Source organism: Dreissena polymorpha, chromosome 14, assembly GCF_020536995.1.
Source record: "Dreissena polymorpha isolate Duluth1 chromosome 14, UMN_Dpol_1.0, whole genome shotgun sequence".
Classification (NCBI taxonomy): domain Eukaryota; kingdom Metazoa; phylum Mollusca; class Bivalvia; order Myida; family Dreissenidae; genus Dreissena; species Dreissena polymorpha.
Genome location: NC_068368.1, coordinates 75,101,742 through 75,123,193, shown reverse-complemented (window position 1 = coordinate 75,123,193; position 21,452 = coordinate 75,101,742). Strand labels below are relative to the sequence as shown.

Here is a 21,452-nt window from a genome sequence, read left to right as displayed (position 1 = left end):
TGGGATATCATTCCATCAATACCCAGGTAAAAAATAGCAATTCATGAATTGTATCCATTTAATTTTACATATAGAAGTCTAACTGCCTACATTCATACATAGTTCTCCAATCTTCAATATGGCACTCATGTGTCTGTATACAGGATTTAATTGAATACCTATGAATCCAGTGTTTAACTTATTTAATAAAATGATGCATTTGACAGTGACATAATCAAACTTGTATTATGTTATATAGTCTTCAACTGTACTGTGCTATATGTGAATTACTCTCAAAACACTCTAAGTGTATGATGATTGTTTGTTATATTATTTTCTAGTTTCTTATAACTGGATAATTCCAATTGGCAGCATTTTATTATTATGATTATGTTTTAATTGTATGTTGTGATTGTATATATGCTGATGAGACTGTAATACACTAATAATAATAATACATAGAATCACTGGCAAAAAATGGATGTTCAAGACACACAAACTACCACAACTGTTTAATTTTAGGTGATATTCAATGGTCAAGACAGACTAATTGACTTAGTTGCGAGGTGGCCAGGGTAAACGCATGACAGCCGGATTTTGAGGGAGAGTGGGGTTTTTCAATTGTTTGAGCGTGGGCATGTGGCTGGTGAGAACAAATACCTGCTTGGGGACAGTGGCTATCCCTGCAAGCAGTGGTTGCTCACTCCCTATTTAAATCCAGCCAATGCCCAACAGGTGAACTACAACAGGTACATAACAAGGTGTTTTTAATTAAACAGTAAGATGATTCATATTCATTGTTCACAATATTTATTAGAAACACGAAAACATATTTCAAATATATTGTGAAATAAAACAATAACAGGTAATGGTGAGTGATTTTGTATGTATGTTTAAAACTTAATCCATTGCAATAAATAAGATTTTCATGTAATGAGGTGTTATAATACAAGCAATAATAAATTAAGTCTTTATATAGTGCAATAATATTACACAATGATTGTAATTAAAAAAGTATAATCAGAAAAATAATTTTGCTGAGTGATTTTGTATGTATGTTTAAAACTTAATCCATTGCAATAAATAAGATTTTCATGTAATGAGGTGTTATAATACAAGCAATAATAAATTAAGTCTTTATATAGTGCAATAATATTACACAATGATTGTAATTTAAAAAGTATAATCAGAAAAATAATTTTGCTGGATTTTAATAAATGTATATTTGACATCACAGAGCTCACAAAATAACAAGATCAAAAGTCGAAAGAGGAATAGGCCAACTGAAAAGAAGATGGGGAGTGCTGCATGGCGAAATTCGTTTGAAACCTGAAAAGGCTTGCCAGTAAGTAATTAATTTATTGCAAAAAAACCAACAACAACATTGAATAATGTAAACAAATGATATAGTTAAAACAAACATTATTTAGTTATGTATACCTAAATCCATAAATATAGCATGGTTCAATATGCAGTGTTATCTATGAGGTGTGATATTTTGGTTATTACAAATTAACAATGATAAAAATGATGATTTAACATAAAAATCACATTTAGTTGAAATAAAATGACAACATAGTCATAGTACACTGTTATATGTAGTGTTAATTAATGTCATTTTTACAGGGTTATCATGGCATGTGGAGTGTTGCATAACATATGCAAAGACATGAACATTCCAATGATTGGGGATGATATACCAGACAACATGCATCAGGAAGTACCTTACCATGGCATACAGAATGGGCTTCGATATAGGGATTTTGTATCGCAAACATATTTTAACTAAGTCATGGACATAGACAAAACAAGTCTTAAAAATGTGTGTTCATTTACATTTGATAAAGACAAAACAAGTCTATAAAATGTGTGTTCATTTACTTCCGATAAAGACAAAACAAGTCTTAAAAATGTGTGTCCATTTACATCTGATAAAGACAAAACAAGTCTTAAAAATGTGTGTCCATTTACATCTGATAAAGACAAAACAAGTCTTAAAAATGTGTGTACATTTACACCTGATAAAGACAAAACAAGTCTTTAAAATGTGTGTTAATTTAAAGTGCTGTGCCTCCGAACACAAATGACACACGGATTTTTAAACTTTAAATGGGAGGAGAAGCTGATATTAGCCGAACCTAGCGACAATGAGTCAGGTGGCGTCCGATGATACCCCTGCCACAGAGCAGCTAATACGAGTTATATCTCGGGGGACTAGGTGCCTGAGCTACTTTCAGCGATACAGGGATATTGAAGCACTAACATATTTTAACTAAGGTATGGGAAAACAAATTAAATTAATGACTTAACAATTTCAATATGGACATAAGAGTGAATATCAATATACACATTAGAGTGAACAACCCATGTACATTGTTTACAAACATCTAAATGTATAAGATTTATTTGATGTTAATTATCATTTAGGTTAACAGTAAAAAATATCATAAGCGTGTTACCAATTTTTGGTAATACAATATAACTATCAAACTGTAAAAGTATGTATCTTTCAACAAGAAAGAACAGTAACTATGAATGTATAAATGAAGACCATTTTATCGTACTTCTAAATTATTAAACTGAATTAAACTTGTCAGTAATACTGACACAACTGTACAAAATATACAAATGAAAATGAAGACCATACATTTGTTTAAAAATTTGATTTTTAGAAGAGTCTATATATTATTGTATACTGTAAAAGTTTTTTCAAACATAATAAATATTTACGCATTTCATGCTTTCAAACTTGTTTTCTGTATACAAAATGTATTATATTTTTATGAAAACAAATGCTATTTTAAAAAGTATTTAATTCTTTTATGGACTAAGAATTTTGAAGGATGACCTTGACCTTGTGAAGGATGACCTTGGCATTGACCTTTCACCACTCAAAATGTGCAGCTCCATGAGATACACATGCATGCCAAATATCAAGTTGCTATGTTCAATATTGCAAAAGAATTCATAAAATAAGCGATTTGGGCCACATATATTTGACCTCTGACATTGAAGGATGACCTTGACCTTTCACCACTCAAAATGTGCAGATCCATGAGATGCACATGCATGCCAAATATCAAGTTGCTATCTTCAATATTGCAAAAGTATTTATAAAATAAGCGATTTGGGCCACATATATTTGACCTCTGACATTGAAGGATGACCTTGACCTTTCACCACTCAAAATGTGCAGATCCATGAGATGCACATGCATGCCAAATATCAAGTTGCTATCTTCAATATTGCAAAAGTATTTATAAAATAAGCGATTTGGGCCACATATATTTGACCTCTGACCTTGAAGGATGACCTTGACCTTGAGCTTTCACCACTCAAAATCTGCATCTCCAACAGATACACATGCATGCCAAATATCAAGTTGCTATCTTCAATATTGCAAAAGTATTCATAAAATTAGCGATTTTGGCCACATATATTTGACCTCTGACCTTGAAGGATGACCTTGACCTTGACCTTTTACCACTCAAAATGTGCAGCTTCATGAGATACATATGCATGCCAAATATGAAGTTGCTATCTTCAATATAGCAAAAGTTATTGCAAAATGTTAAAGTTGGCGCAAACAGACAGACAGACCAACGGACCAACAGACAGACAGGGCAAAAACAATATGTCCCCCACTACTATAGTGGGGGACATAAAAAAACACATTTATTGTGACTGCAGCCTTTGCGTTAACAGCTTAATTTCCAGAATGATCTTTTTTCTTTTCAGTTGCTCCATAGACATCTCCTGTAATTGGTCATTTCTGTGACAGCTGCAGTGACATCTGACAAAGAGAATTCATTAGTCATACTTTGACATATGTACTAGACTGAACAAATAAATGTGATTAGGATTAATTTATATACTTAATTAAGTATCAACAAGCGGAAACTTGCAGTTATTTTTTATATTGAATATAGCAATTGTTAAACCTAATAAAACATTGATGAGTTTTCTGATATTTATTTGTCAACAAACAGGTGTTCCCCAACACTCTCAATTGTCTCCCTTACATTCACACAAGACTGGAGGAGTATTTCCCCTTACATTAGCAATAAGATAAAAGAGTATTTGCCCTATATTTTGTACAAAATAAAATTGGTATTTTTTTAAATAAGTTATTCTTTAGTTTGATTAAAATTATGTTTGTTAATTATAATACTAATCACATGTTGAAAGGCATTGTCAAAAAATACTTGACTGCAAATGATAATTCGTATACACCAAACATATGATGATGTTATGTACTTATCTGTTTTATTTTCTTTTATTATGAAAATATATTTTTGTTATACCTGCTACCATAATCCACTGTTTGACTTGGCCCTGAAACCACTTCCATGTATTGTTCATGGGAAGGTATTGCTCTGAAAATAGTTTGTTTCACAAAGCGTATATGTAAGCGCACAAATAATTTTGCTCATAAAAAATCAATGAAACATTTTAGAAAATTGTTGGTATGCAGTTTTGTATGATTTTTTTTTTGCACTTGTTTTTGTATGATGTTTTTAAGCAGGAAATAGATAAAACTGAACTTGTTTTATGATTGTGCATGTGTTTCTGTAGTTTGTCTTGAATATTACATTAATAAGTATGAACATTAAATGCCTAATCATATATAAAAAAGATAAAACAGTAGTATACTGTTTATCTGCATTTTACTTAAAAGATTATAAATAAGTGTCTTACACAGCTGATAAAGTCTCCAACTGACTGAAGCTGGAGTCAAGTGCCACACCTGCAGCACCAGCGATTGAAGGCGACTCAATGCCTATCACGTTCATGATCGCCTCTGTCACGATGTCCAGATTTTTTTGCAAACAACCTCCTCCTTAAATTAAAAAAATCATTCAAGTATTTATGGATGTGTGGTTAAAATTATATTATACCATTTATGAATTTATTCCAAACTTAAATGAGAGTTTTTCTCTTGTATAATTTTAAACTTGCTACTATCAGTATACGGTAATGACTTAATTCAAACAACTGAATTTTTGAAGGTGTATTGAAACATCATTACCAACAGGTTTTTACTTGACAGCAAAATTAAACAGTGGCTACATTGTTAAAAATGACATGATTAATTCTCAATTTTGTTGATACAAGTACTTTACATGAATAGGACTTTCATTTTCAAAGTGATATATAAGACAAACATGTATATGAACAAAATACTGGTTACTCATTTCAGAGGTAAAGCATTACAAAGCATTACAATTTATAATATTCTTTTCCTTGTTATATAAATATTTAATTTCTCATTTTGCAATTAATTGATGACTACCAGTCAGTGCACGGTCTCTCACGTAATCCGTGTAGATTATTCGATGCTTGGCCACTAGGTTGAGCCACTGTTTTTCAAGCTTGTCAGCTGATCTTGTCTTGCTCGCTTTTACATTATACATGTCCGACACTCTTGCCCACATCTTCTTTTTTGTCTGGCTTGTTATTCCTGTTATTATTATTATTATTATTCCTGTATATATTTATTTCATTCATAAAACAATTAACATGCTATAAGCACTGATTCCATTGTTTAAAATGTAGCAAATAAATTGGTATGAAGATTTATTATTATCTTCCATTTTTAAGTTCATGAGATTAGAGAATAGGAATGTGCACCAAACTATACTTTTGATTATTGCAACTACTTTAAGCTAGGTTGAAATATTTGTATAAAGTTACTCGTTTAATAATGTACAGCAACAACTGTATGTTCAATGGTGCAATTGCAAAATCTGCTAGAAACATTTAATTATAATTTCAGGGCCAAAAAAAATCTTCACAAGAGGCATTTTTCTTCCACTTAACCAAAAAGTCCCTTTCCCATACAGAAATTTCTTTAAAATCATGCCTTTTTCTCTCTAAATTTACAATTTACCTTCAGTATTTTTCATTCCCCAAAACCAGAAAAGTGTGTCTTTTTTCCCTGAAAAAAAGGCTGTGGCCCTTTTCCCTAAGTTGGTGTTTTGGCCCTGAATTTGGTTACCTTCAGTAAATCGGTGTTTTAAAAGCTCATGGTTGCTTAATCCGTTCAATCCACAGTCTTCTGCCATCAAATTGCAGAGGATAATACAATCATCCAAGGAAAATTTCTGCTCCCTTTCCTTTTTACTAGTCGCCATTGTTTTCGCTGATGACAGTTGTCGTCTGTTTACATTCAGTGTCAAATATTCTATTTTTAGAAACGGGAATTCCTATTCGTGACGAAGTCGAATGGTTACACAATGACATAATTATGAAATAAATATAGAATCACATTATTACAAACATACCATTATGCAACCATCCGTTTTCTTTTCAGACTTGACACCTTTATTGCTTTCGATTGAAGATTTTTTAGACACATAACATTCTAACAATCGTTCCGCATTCGCGCGAATAAAATTCGATGCACATTATGACTGTTACTCTACTCTGAACGTTTGAGCGATCTCATTATTATCGGCTTTAACACACAGCAGATGGAATCGCGTCCTATATACAATTAAAATAATGTGTTTTAAGCCTTAAAACACATTACACTCGCGTATTGGAATGACACACATTGTTCGTCGAAGTTGCCATATTGTTTTGCCTTGCAGTAGTAATCGCGCATGCGCACGGCGGCCCCATGCGCACAACTGCAAAAAGCGCTGAATCTGACAATAATACAAATTTTTTACGAACGAAAATAGTTTTATTTTCTAAGAACGTTTTTTCTCTAAGAATGGTCTTAGAAAAATTCTAAGATGAAAATCTTAGACAAAAAACTTTCTTAGTGAAAAAAAATAAGAATTAGAAAATTCTATGGAAAATATCTAAGAAAGTTTCAGAATACCGCCCCAGATCAGACTTTTCCTAATACGTTTCTCACGTGATCCTATGTGGTCTCACGTGGTACGCTGATTCACCTACTTTTTTATATTTGTTCGGGTCAAAGTTGTTAACCCTTGGTCATGGAACTTTCTAGAAGTTTCTACTGCTTACGTTTGCGTTCTTGATTTGGTAAACAATTTAGATTGGAATGTGCTATTCTTTGTTAGCTTAGTAAGCTGTTTTCTTATAGTACATCAATATGATAGAGTTTGTAGCTCACCTGGCACAAAAAAGTATTCCGGTGTAGTTTTGTGAAAACTGGGCTTAATACGTGATATGAACTGCACAATTCCTTAAGTATTTCTAACAATGTACAATAGTTATTCTAAACAATATGCAATAGTTATTTTAAACAATATGCACTAGTTATTTTAAACAATATACAATAGTTATTTTAAAATTTTGTTAATTGAAATTAATTAAAACTTTATTAATTATGATTAATTAAAATTATTAAATAAGTTAAATTGAAAATTTAAATATTACAAATATTTCATAAGATTGTGATTTTAATTGGATTACACATGTATGTATGTGACATTTTTACTGCAAAATAATCAATTCAGGGTCAGTTTTTGGTTTCAGTTATTGAACATGAAGTTATAATATAATATAGCGAACAATTAGAAAAAGGAATATACAAAGATGAACTGCTTCTTTAATACACAACATGTCGGTTATCATCTTTCTCCAAAAATAAAGACTTCTGAAAAAATAAATGTAACAGGTGTAATGGTGTCAGTTATGGATTTATCATCAATTAAAATAGATAATTATAAAGCTTTTCTAAAGCTTTTCATTGCAAATATGTCTATTTCTAACATAGTGGTACATGCTATGTACACTAATAAGGAATATTGGTATTTGCGTAACTTAACGAAATCAACGTTATAAAGCGCTTTTTATGTCAGAAACAAGCGCAAACTATTTTATGTTACTATTTTAATAAAAACGTATCGATGCCACCGTTTGTTGGCCTGCAGTTTTATACATAATACATCGGGGATTTCGGTACCCGCTCGGTGTCACAAAGCGTGTAAACAAAACTCCAGTTATAAAGCGCAATTCTTGTCAAATACATGTAGACACAATGTTTCGTTAGTATTTTCGCAAAACAATGGGTAAACGCCAGTGTAAAGGTATTAATTTATTACTAATACCACCATTACACGTAATAACCGGTTGGATTCTGGTTAGGGCGCAAGAATTTGGGAGCGTGTTTAAAGTACCGAAACATCCGTTATACACAGCTTATGTTCTTTATAGACTTACATTGTTTTGCATTTGCATAATAAATATGTGAGACAAATCTCTTTTACCAGTGAGCCACGTGACTAAGTGGGTGGGGCGATCATCGTCCAGGCGAGATGTCAATTGGCTTCAATCGACGGGTGCAACAGTAAGGAAAAATTATTTCTGCCCAATCAAATAAAAGTATTGGTCAATCAATGTTTATCTGTTAAAAAAGAGTATACGAATTGCAATTTCCTAATCTGGCATATGTCGCCCGAAGTATTCTGGCAATTCCGGCAACATCGGGTCCGTCTGAGCGCGTGTTTTCGTCGGACGGCTTGGTACTGACCAAGCTAAGGAACAGACCTAATAGCGACTTAGTCGATGCAATTATTTTCATAAACAAGAACCTTAGTTAAGTGCATCTTAGCAAATACAAATGAAATTAAACTGAATTTATTAAATGTATGTAGAATGTACAGTATATATCGTAGTTGTTTTGTTTTAGTTTTACGATGTGTGTGTGTGTGTGTGTGTGTGTGTGTTTTTAAAGGACATTACGTATTTTGCGACATTTATATTGTTTGTTTTATAAAATAAATGAAATAAAGAAATTATATAAATGCGTTATATTGTGTTTTTTTATTCTGTAAACAGTGCACATTAAGTATTCACAGTGTTGTGATGATGGTAACAGCCTTATGTAGTTTACTTACAAAAGAATACGGATAGCCGGATATATTCGGATAGCGGATGCGGTTATCCGGATACCGATTTCGGATACGATTCCCATCCCTAGTTTGAAGTCAATATCGCTGTGATCTTAACAATTTCTCATGGATACCGAGCGCGCAAATTTTCTCGCACACATGCGATCAACCTAAACATTATTAAATCGTTAAAAAATGGTTATTTTATATAATGAGTCAAAAGTATCAGGTAATTGATTAATTATTGCAAGTTAAACAACTAATTATAATCTAAGTCAATATTGTTTGCACATATTTGTAACGGAAACGAACAATAATGCTAGTTTATTCTCTTTTGTAGGGGACATGATGCAACTTATGATAAAAATGGCGAGGCAGGACGCCATCTTAGTTGTTTGTTTGGTTACCATGGTAACGACAAGTTTGGCATTTGACCTAACCATTCTTCACACAAACGACGTGTACGCGAGATTCGAACAGTTCAACAAATACGGTTCGGATTGTAGCGAGAAAGAGGCAGGAAGTAGCCAGTGTTATGGAGGCGTTGCTCGGCGACTGACGAAGCTCAACGAGATACGTCTTAGTCATAGCAATTTGTTACTTTTAGACGCTGGTGACCAGTTTATGGGTACACTGTGGTTCTTCGTCTATAAGGGGATGGCCGCTGCTAGTTTTATGAATAAACTTGGATATGACGTCACGGTAAGTGATGACGAAATGAACATATGTTTTACGTATTTAAATCTGTAAACGACGTTCGAATATTATCATTATATATTACCAATAAAGCGTAAAATGGTTTGATTAACATGTTCATTGAAGATGCATAGCTTGGTCACGTATTAACAGATTTTGGCATGTATTGACGTTTGTCATTAAATTCTTTATGTTGAAAGATGTAAACAATGGATCTAAAAAGCTCCAGTAAAAAACAAGAGTACAATATAAAAAAAAGTAACCCTCAACTGGTCTCAAACCACTGACCCCTGGAGTAAAAGTCTTAAGCTTAGACCAATCGGCAATCCGTGCTCTTTTAATGTGTGATGTATTTTACACTTTATTTAAGTAATCGTCGTGGTAGCACAAAATATAACGATGGCAACAGAAATCTGCATTCAATTCAATCGTTTCACGTTGCAACGTTTTATAATTTTCGGGTTTTTAAATCGTCAAAAGATGTATATAATGGATAATTTATAGCATGGTTAATGGTCAGTATTACTGTTTCCTCACAAATATCACAACTGCAACGAAAAAGTCCGAACCTGAAACATTTTTTTAAATTTTAACAATTTACCAAAACGTGAAAAGGCCCCTTTTACATGAGCAGATGTACAAAATCTACTCATGGTAATAAAGTGCATTTCAATATCGCTATTATGCTAAAACACGGTTTAAAAAAACTAATACATTCAATTGTTCAATGTAATCCAATAAAATCGAAAAAAGTTCATTAAGCAACAGCTTTAAGGCATGTAACCTATTCATTGCAATCTTCCTTTAATGGGACCTTTTCACGTGTTGGTGAATTGACAAAATATTAAAAAAATGTTTCAGATTCGCAAATTTCGTTTAAAATATATGTGAGGAAACAGTGATACTGAAAATTTACATGCTCTAAAATATCCATTATATTCATCTTTTGACGATTTAAAAACCAGAAATTATAAAGCGTTTCAACGCGATACAATTTGATAATTTGGAGAGTTCTGTTGTTGTCGTTATATATTGGGTCACCTCGAGGATTGCTGATATAAAGTATTAAATACATCTCACATCAAAAGAGCACGGATGGCCGAGTGGTCTTAGCGTTAGACTTTTACTCCAGGGGTCAGTGGTTCGAGCCCCGTGGAGGGTTACTTTTTTTTTTCTTTAATTTTACTCTTGTTTATTTACTGGAGCTTTTTAGATCCTATGTTTATATTTATCAATATAAAGTATTTAATGACAAACTTCAATACATGCCAACATCTGTAAAAAGTTCCCTTTAAATGTATCTTCATATCTTTTATGCTGAACTTCATATCCTGTTTGAAAATAAAGCTTCTACCGATTATGCTGAAGTAAATGTTCGGAGAATTTCGTTTTATACATAGATATTACATAGGATTACGTCCCAATTTTTCCCGACAAAACACTTACGCGCTTGTATCACTGGGGGCTGACGAGGTCAAAGCGTAGTTCGTTTGTCTACGACGTCGGGTATATGTTTTGCTACGAAACATTGTGTCAATACACTACTTAATCAGGCGAGTTTCATCTTTACTGGTATTTATGGATTAGAAAACGGAATATCCAATAATGATAGGTACTTATTTTCAATAACAAACGAATAACAAATGCGCTTACTTGCAACCTTAAGATTGATTTTGAGCTAAAATTGAATTATATTGATTTGAAGTAATGCATAAGAACCGTATTCTGTTTAAATAGCCAATTACAGTTTTTTAACTAAAATGAGTTACTTTGATACATTAAACATTTTTAAAGTACAAAACATGTTACGAACGTATATGTTAATCATTCAAATGCTTTATTTCGGAGCAAATTACACGTCGCGTTATGTATAGGTTTTGCACAGAGTATGTATTGGTTGTTCAGCGAACTACGCATATAATGTATAGGTTATTCAACGACGTGCACCAATCTGTACACCAACCTGTATTTCGATGGCATGTTTGTTGACTCAATGTTTCCATAATAAAACACATACCCGACGTCGTAGACAAACGGACTACGCTTTGACCTCGTCAGCCACCAGTGTGTATACATGTATTAATGCGACTATCTGAAGGCGCTTGAATCATGAGTTTGATCTGGGTGTCGAGCGGCTTGCACGATTTCTGGTAACGTAACTCATGACGTCATCAGCAGCAACATTGACGTCACAAGGGAGCCTCGCCTGCAGGGGAAGTTCAGTAAAAGCGTGATCAAGACTGGGAGGACACCAAATAGGCAGTATAGGATACACAACACAAGAAACCGTGTTTATTTCCAGTACAGTTTGGTTTTTATTTTAAAAATTAGCCTAGAATAATTTATTTAAAGCAGGGATTGTTATAAAACATACAAACGGACTGACGAGCGCAGGTACGGACGAATGCACGCATACACACACGTACATGATTTTAAAATTTAACTATACGAAAAAAGTACAGGGATAAACAAATTAAAAAACCAATAGATTAAATGTTTAATGACGGTTTGATATAATTAACTACGATGGTTGGTAGAACAACAACAGCGGAAACAACAACACATGTCTTAATTAAGTATTTCGACATAATTCTCTCACCAGGCCCGACGTTGACCTTCAATGACGAAATAGCCAGCATCCGGTACGAGGTGACTGTTCTGCAGGCCGCCGGCGTCAACAAGATTATCGCCCTCGGTCACGCCGGTCACACGATGGACAAGGAGATCGCGAACATTGACGGCATTGACGTCGTCGTCGGCGGTCACACTGACACATTCCTATACACATGTAACACGGGACATCGCATGTAAATAATCAATGTTTATAACGGCCTATAATATCTGACGCCATCTTATTTTGGAGTTGCAATGACATATACGAACCAAAGTCCCATTCGATTTGGCGCTAATGACTGGACATGTAAAACCTCTAAACAACACCATTTCTGAAAGTACGTAGGCTTTATATAGTTTGAGCCTATTATGCCTTTCAACAAAATAGCGCGGTTAATTTGCTGTTTATTCATCCATCATTGAAGCGAGATATACAATCGCAACGCATTTCGAAACGTGCTGAACAAGTTGTGACATAATGGATGTTTAGCCAGATTATCCCCATTATAAATGCGTTGCTTTCTTCAACATCGGGTCATTGGAACTACCTTGGAAGGTCACGTGAACAGCAAGAAATTATGCAAATGACAAAACGTTTTTGTACGTATTAGTTACATGCATTAACATATATAAAAAGTTATTAATTACAACAGAAACTCACCAAAAAATGAATGCAGCACAATGCATTTCTGGATAGAATTGAAAATGGTTGTTTGTTTCAACTAATCGGACCTTCTATTTATGGGTATTCCACGTTGAGTTTGTGATTATATCTAACGTCTTGATCGTATCCCATCCTTCAAAATTGGATCAATTTTTTTCCCAAATTAGGGATGTCTAGTATATTTATTTCTATAATTTTTATTTAGAATATTTCTTACAGACATTCCTTTAAGCAAGCAGCGCAGACCCTGATGAGATGCCGCATCATGCATATCAAAGTGTGACTTTCATAGACAAGATTTTACATTTTAAGTCATTTATAACCTTTTGCTCTCACTTATGTTTGTCACTGTTTTTTTATTATTTTCGAGAAAAAAAACCATATACACGAGATTTTAAATACATTTTAGAATTTATATTTATAGATCCCGGTTTGCTCACGGAAGTGGCCACCTGGCGTTTGGATGTGGACGCACTTAAAACTAACGTCATCGGTGAAACTTTAGTGACGTTGGATGGTCGACGCGAAATATGTCGACTGCGAGAATGCAACTTTGGTAATCCACCATTATAATAACCTCTATGACTTAACATACCGCCCTTGAAACACATCGCTGTCTGAACAGTTTGCTTGGTCCGTCAGACAGACTAGTAATTGGACTTACTTTATCTATATATAACTTATTATTATATATATATATTATTGGAATCGATTACTGTGATTTTATAAGATAAATTCGAGCATGAATTCGAGCTATGCTTTAAACCAGTCAAAAATCTGCGTGGAGATTCACTGACTATCGAACCAGAAGTCTACGCTTTGACGGTTGTTTTTATTTTTAATTGAGCCATGTTCTGTGAAAAGAGGGTTTAATTTATGTGCGTAAAGTGTCGCCCCAGATTAGCCTATGCAGTCCGCATAGGCTAATCAGGGACGACACTTTCCGCCTGAACTAGATTTTTTGCATTTAAGAAACTTTCTCGAAACGAAAAATATCATAAAAGCGGAAAGTGTCGTCCCTGATAAGCTTGTGCGGACTGCATCGGCTAATCTGGGACGATATTTTACGCACATGCTTTTAACCCCCTTTTCAAAGAGCTCGACTCAATAAGATTTACCCTGTTTTCACTCATAACATGGCGGTCAGTTAACCAAATGTTCTTCTGTCTTTTTTATTTTAACATTACTGAGTGTCCCGGTACTAAGCCGGTATCTTACAAGTGCCAGATTCAAGTCATAGTATTCGTGCGAGTATGACGGATTTCTTGGACAGTCCCACCAATGTTATGTGGCCGAAAATCGATTTTGTAGTCAAGCTTGTAGTCCCGTTTCCCGTAGACTCTATCACATTTGTAAATAGACTTTTAAAATATGTCGCTACAGGCCTTTACTGCAAATAGGAACTCGCTGTATTTATAAAGAACTGTCACATTATGGTTAGAAATTGTAGGTGGAATATGTGGGTTTACCTCATGTAAGAAATATTGAAAATTTTATCAAAAGGGCTAGTAAACATGAAAGTCACAAAGTGCACATATGTTCAAATAAGCTTATCGATGAGGGAGAGATTAAAGAATAGTATAGTTGACACAAGGCCGGGAATGTTTGTATTGGTCAGGCAAAAGTGTTTATTCAGTTAAATCTCTCATCAAAAGGTTGGATAAAGCTTGTAAATATTTAGGTGGGTTGTTTATCCCGTTCCCAGGGCTTCATTTATTCAGTATCTTAAGTAATATATCCAATCAGAAATAAGAACGCATAGAACACTGACCAATGGGATTCTTAGTAATCCAGCCAACCGGCTTATTTAGAATACTGACCAATTGGATTCATAACTGAGATTCACGGGGCTAATGTTAGAGGGCAATAGTCAGTTAGCGTTTAGACCTGGAGGTGTACAGTTGGAAAAAGACACAATCATGTAGCAATCACAACGTATTTGTATAACTGAAATATTAGTTAAGTCAGACATTAAATTGGACTAGAAACTGATATATGGTGTTGTTGAATATTTTATCCTATATTATGCAGAGAAACCAACATAATTGAGAGAAACCGACTTGTTCCATGCGTGACACGAGAAAATGGTAGTTAATGCAAATCTCGTCATCTTGGCAATACGCGCATGACGAGATATCGAATGATAGGCACACACCAGTAATTTAAGAGTAATGAACATTGCTAGTAATTATGTGTCGTCCATGAACTATGAACGATTACGTGACACAGGACGTTAAATGGTGCTCGTGAACCAAGGATTCGAACAAAGAAATACTTCCACTTACGATTACGAAACCATTAAAAACAACGCGAAGAAACTCCGTTTCTGCAACTTCTGTAACCAGTAGCAACGACCGTTAGCCGGGAACAACGACATCAGACCGCACATATTCTGCAACTTCCGGTGAGTGACTGTTTTATTTCCTAACGCTTGAATCAAAATGGCAAATCAAATAATCCCTCATTTTTTCAAAATTTGAATGAACAAATTAAAGTTGTTAAAACGGCCATAAGCACTCAGACTATTTCAGAGGTTGTACAATCATTTGATGGAAATTCAAAAGAATTTAAAAATTGGATTAAAAATGTAGAAAAATATGGAACGCTTACCAATTTAGATGACAATAAATTAACATTTGTTGCTTATCAATCTAGTAAAGGGCTTGTTAGTGATTACATACACCGCTTTTTGACTGGCGATACGACAGGGACATGGTCAGATTTAAAAGAACAACTTTAATTTAGATTTGCGGAAATTCAAGACCCACAATACGCTTTCTCATTATTAAAGACGACTAAACAAAAGACCGACGAAAATGTTCAAATATACGCTGAGCGACTTTTATCTCTTGCGACTGATGTATACGAAAATATTGAAGGAAATTTAGACTATATAGAAAAACAGTTAGTATAAATTTTTATCGACGGATTATCGCACGATTATTTGAGACTTAAATTAATGCGCGAAAATCATGCAACCCTATCAAATGTCGTTAAAAGCGCAAAACAGGAACAAAGTATCAGAGCTAGATTTGAGTTACGATCGCAAATAAATGGACTTGATAGCATTACGACCGATAATATTCAAACAGATATCGATTATATTAACATCTATTGTTTGCACATATTGCAAGAAACACGGTCATTCTATTGAAATCTGTCGCCGTAGGCAACGCGAGATAAGCGCATATACAGTAGGACGGAACGGTCATACGATAGGTCAAAGTGGTAACGGGCGCAAGAACGAATATTACAAAAATTAAAAAAAGATAAAATTGATTATTGGAATTGTGGTAAATTAAGACACTTTAGTAGAGAATGTACTCGAAGAAAAACGTACATTAATCGAAAAAACTAGGAAATTCTTACCAAAAAGGGGTCTATGGTAAGAATGAAAAAGTCGAGACATATAATATCGCTTTGTGTGGTAGTCCAAATTCTTGTGTTATTACAACAGGTGGTTTTCAATTTAGAAGTCTTGTTGATTCTGGAGCAGAGGTATCCTTGATAAACAAACGTACTTATGATATGTTAAAACATAAACCCGCACTGATAATTAAAAAAGTAAATCTAAAGTCGGTAAACGGAAATTCATTAAATGTCCACGGATGTGTAAAATTGAGATTCAAAATAGGGAGCATATATAAAGAGCACATGTTTTTTGTAGTAAGTAACATCAATTGAAATGTTATTTTAGGAAGAGACTTTTTACAAGATAATGGTGTCCGTTTATACTTTGATTTAGGATGTTTGAGGATTGATAACTGTTATGTACCTCTAGAAGAAGATGTACATCTTTTAACGATAGCGAGATTAACTAGACATACTGTGTTAAAACCACAAACTGCATATATACTCTTTGCACAAGCTATAAGGAACTGCATACGTTCAAATACAAATTATGAATTCAATGGAATAAGCAATTCTTTCTTTGATAATGAACCTGGTTTAACAATTGTTAATTCAGTAGTCAAGACAACGCGTGATAATTTCCCATTTTAATTATAAACAATACGCACAAAACAATTAGGCTTAGACGACACTGTGCCATAGGGCGAATAAAATTCGTAAATCATAATGAAATATGCTTAGTACAAGAAGTTACCAAAAATAATCAGCCGAAATCAGGCTTATCTAAAGATGAAATCTTATCGGATTTACGTGTAGATGAAGATCAAAAAGAAAATATTCTCCCGGTACTCTTAAAACACAGAACTCTCTTCGCAAGAAATAATTTAGAATTAACACAAACTTCAGCGATAGAATTTAACATAGATACAGGGGATCATCCGCCCATTAAATTAAAACCGTATCGAACACCATTAAACAATAAGGAATTCATAGATAAAGCCATCGACGAAATGCTAGCGGCAAACATAATAAGCCCATCAAAAAGTCCGTGGAGCTTCCCTATTGTTTTAGTAGATAAAAAGAAAAATAACCATGATTCAAATAAAGATAATAAAGACGAGAAAAGGTTTTGCGTTGATTTTAGACAATTAAACAAAATTACAAAACCAATTGCCTTTCCATTACCATTAATAGATGATATATTGACGTTATTAGGTAAAAGTAAATATTTCACCAGTTTAGATTTGATATCGGGGTATTGGCAAATACCTATAAAGGAAGAGGACAGAGAAAAAACGGCTTTTGCTTCGGGATTCTGGGGTCTATTTCAATTTAACGTTATGCCCTTTGGTGTCTCCTCTGCCGGTGCTATATTTCAAGAATTAGCTAATAAAGTACTCAAAGGTTGTGAGGGCTTCGCTGTGGCGTATCTAGACGATATTCTAATATTCTCACCTGACTTGCAATCTCACTTAGCACACGTAAATACAGTACTACAGAGTCTCAGTAAACATAATCTAAAGCTTAAACTATCAAAACGTCAATTCTTACAAAGAGAAACTAGATAGATAAGGCTTCATCATACATCAAAACGGTATAAGGCCGGATCCGTTAAAAGTGGAAGCGATCCGACAATTCCCTAGGTCAAAGTGCGTGCGCGATGTACGATCTATCTTAGGTGCTGCAGGTTTTTTTAGGAGGTTTTGTCCATCGTATTCAGAAGTAGTCGAGCCTCTCATTAATCTCACGAGAAAGAATGTCACGTTTAAATGGTTAAAACAATGTGAAGATAGTTTCATACAATTAAAAGATTCATTTACGCAAATCACTTATCTTTCATACCCTGATCCAAAAAAAGGTTACATACTGTATACTGATGCATCTGATAAATGCGTCGGAGCCTGTTTGACTCAAAAATGCGACAATAACGAAACCGGGGATTATGTGGGCGAAAAACCGAAATTTTTCATATCGCACAGATTAAGCCCCACGCAATGCAAATATAGTACCATTGAAAAAGAATGTTACAGCATATTTTACAGTCTAAGTAAATTACACCATTATTTACACAACGCCGAATTTGTTATCAAGACTGATCATAGGCCGTTGAAATTTCTACTGGAAAGTCCGATGCAAAACAAGAAAATACAATTATGGGCCTTAAGTATAGCGGGTTACAACTGCAAAATTGAATATATACCGGGAAAAAAGAATATTATTGCCGACTTTCTAAGCCGACCTCCAAAAACCAAAATAAAGAACCATTAATGCGATCAAACAGAACTAGAATTAGATATTAACGATAAACATTTTACGATTAATTCGCAAATAAATAAACAAGACCAAACACGCGAAATTAATGTAATCGACTCCACAAACATTGACCACAAGCAAATAATTGATAATATTATTACCCCGCAGCCACTCCCAGCCGACAACACAGCGTCGAACGATAACATATCAGGGCTTAATATGCCAATAGAACAAGAAAAAGACCCTCATATATCTGAGATTAAAGCGAGATTAAGATTAGGGAAACAGAACAAGAGTGAATATGATAGATATATAACGGTTGATGGGATATTGTACTCCATATCAAACGTAGATGAGGAACCTACTCTCAGGCTTTTTGTACCTAAACACCTGACTGGTACAGTTGTCAAGCAATATCATGATGAAAACGGGCATCCTGGGTCTCAAAGGCTTTTTCAGACACTAAAAGAGAAATATTACTGGCCTAAAATGTTCAAAGAATTTAATGATTATGTATCTAAGTGCATTATATGTCAAAGTAGAAACTTAAAAGCAATTAACGCCCCCATATTGTCGGATACCTCAATACCGCCGTTTCCGTTTTCAGTTGTTTCAATAGATATTTGCGGGCCATATCCGAAAACGCTTTCCGGCAATAGATATATAATATGTTTCGTGATCAATACTCAGGATACATAGAAGCATTTCCATCACCAGACAAATCTTCCGATAGCTAAATACACCTGTTAATGAACGAGATTTATTGCCGTCATAGTTGTCCTTTAAGAATTATAACTGATAACGGAAAAGAATTCACTAGTACGGCATTCACTGAAACATTAAAATCAATGAACATTGACCACGTAAAGACGACAATATATCATCCCGCAGCTAATGGCATGAACGAACGTTCACATGGGACTATGAACAATATACTGTCCAAACGGGTTCAAGAAAATGTACAACAATGGGACTTACATTTAAACATGTCTTTAGCGACAATGAGATTTAGTGCATCCGAGACTTTGAAGCACACACCGTTCTTCTTACTTTTTAATAGAGACCCTATTCTTCCAATAGACAACTTGTTAAAGCCTAGACGTAAATATCACGGTGAAGATTATCATAAAATAATATTAGAAGAACAACACAAATCATTTAAAAAGGTATGTGCCCAAATTCAAAAATCGAAACGTAGACAAGCTGATTTTGCCAATAAAAATACGAAAGATATTAAATTCGAAATCAATGACCCCGTTTACTACAAAAACTTTCAACGTACAAATAAATTAGACAGTAAATGAAGGCCATATTATCGTATAATCGAACAAAAGTCGCCGTTAACATACGTAATAAAGAATCAGTTAGACAACTCAACTATTAAAGTTCACGCTGATCAAATAAGGCACGCAAATATCGATGAATGGCCAATTATAGATAAACCACTAGCGCGCCCGATTACAAAAGCGAATTTAGCCTTTGCAGACAAGACATTATCTTCTGATAGCGATTCAAATACGTCAGTACATGGGTTACCTGTTATTACTCAACAGACCCGACAGATTAGAGATAATACGGACGACGAAGAAAACATTCCGCTTGCCGAATTGCAAAAACATTGGAGAAATAAACATTCGCGGATAAACAGTCAAGTTCCAGTGAATCAGATACGATGCATTACGATAACAGTAATTCGCAAAACTCACCTGTACGTAGGTTTGAAAATGATTCTTCAGATGATCAGATGCAAATTGACGCAGAAGCGTTAAAACACAAAAAACGAAAATTTACAAAAAAGACTTCACGTTCAAATAACGCCATGAAGAAAGCAATTTTCACGTGCCTTCAGACAATGGCTGAACACATGTGAATGGACTACAAATACAGCGAAATAGATGTCGAGACTTTAAAACCCCCAGATTTTTGTATATAGAGAAATATGTTTTGAATGTATACGTATTACATATGTAAATAGAGGATTATAGAGGACGCTATCGTCCGATTTTGATGATGTATCGTCATTAGCATTGATTTCCGGGTTTAGAATGAAATAAAAATGTCATATTTTAGTATACGGATTAAATGCCAATTATCCGTGCGCAAAAGCAACCAGCTCTGAAGCGTAATAAAACTTTTAGGAGATATTTACATAAACTAAGACCCGATTTAAGATTTATTTCAAGTATGAACACGAATACGTTTACACCCAGGGTGGGTTAAATAAATTGAAAAGTTAAATACCATATGTTAAGATTAGGAAATTGAAGGATTATACAACTGACAGACATTTGATTAACGGAACAGGTCAACCTATTGACATATAGGATTGTTATTACCTCATTTATCGTGGTAACGGTACATATGAAGGGAGTCAACAGAAAATCTTATTTGTACAGGCCATATAAAGTTTTATGTCACACCGAATAATGAAGTTTGAATAATTTATTATGCAAATATGGTTTCCTTCCCCAATGTAGTTCAATTATCGGGAAAACGTGTTGATTTGTATTAGTCCTTGATTAACAATTTAGTTTGTATTACTTCAAACCAATACAAAACGAGTCCCATTCCAGGTATGGTATATAATGAAATTTAAATAATTGATTAGATAAGTGTAATTCCAATTTTCGAAGGTACATAACGATACAAGTCGGATCGAATGTATATTGGGGTCTGCATAATTGATTATAAAAGTGTTAGGTATCATATAACCTCGATCATGTACAAACACGACAAAAACGACCACACCTGTCGCAAAGGACGGTAAATACCCAATTCGTATATCGATCTAATCCTATTGACCGACGCTTTTGTAGACCAGCTTATGATAACACACTTGACAATGACATTAACTAACGCTAGCTTATGCCCTACAGCGCTTAAGTAAACACCATTTTCCGCGTAGGTAACATTTTAATACAGTTGGTAAATATCCTTAAAAGCAACGCAGTCCTTTTATTAGTATAATGTAAAAGATACACCTATATTGCTATGATTCATTAAAATTTTGATACTGATCATATATATATAGTGTTTTTTTTCGTTCTTTACAACAATGACTACATTAAGACAAGGGATTTTGTTTG

At 34.1% G+C, this 21,452-nt stretch overlaps 1 protein-coding gene, 1 long non-coding RNA gene and 1 pseudogene across 2 annotated transcripts; 2 read left to right on the top strand and 1 right to left on the bottom strand.

The window, feature by feature from the left end:
* The first annotated feature begins 642 nt into the window (after nucleotides 1-642).
* LOC127857933 (uncharacterized) lies at nucleotides 643-2,232 on the top strand. Its single transcript, XR_008038686.1, has 3 exons — nucleotides 643-728; nucleotides 1,217-1,324; nucleotides 1,606-2,232. It is a non-coding gene; the product is annotated as an uncharacterized LOC127857933 (long non-coding RNA).
* Nucleotides 2,233-2,554: 322 nt separating this feature from the next.
* On the bottom strand, nucleotides 2,555-6,135 carry LOC127857930 (uncharacterized). Its single transcript, XM_052394701.1, has 5 exons — nucleotides 5,978-6,135; nucleotides 5,273-5,440; nucleotides 4,678-4,819; nucleotides 4,284-4,355; nucleotides 2,555-3,772 (listed from the first exon to the last, which is right to left on the bottom strand). Exons 1-5 carry the CDS (start codon nucleotides 6,111-6,113, stop codon nucleotides 3,655-3,657), a joined length of 636 nt encoding a protein of 211 aa, XP_052250661.1. The 5' UTR covers nucleotides 6,114-6,135; the 3' UTR covers nucleotides 2,555-3,654.
* Nucleotides 6,136-9,155: 3,020 nt separating this feature from the next.
* The window catches only part of LOC127857493 (5'-nucleotidase-like), a 28,835-nt pseudogene continuing 16,538 nt past the window's right edge, over nucleotides 9,156-21,452 (top strand).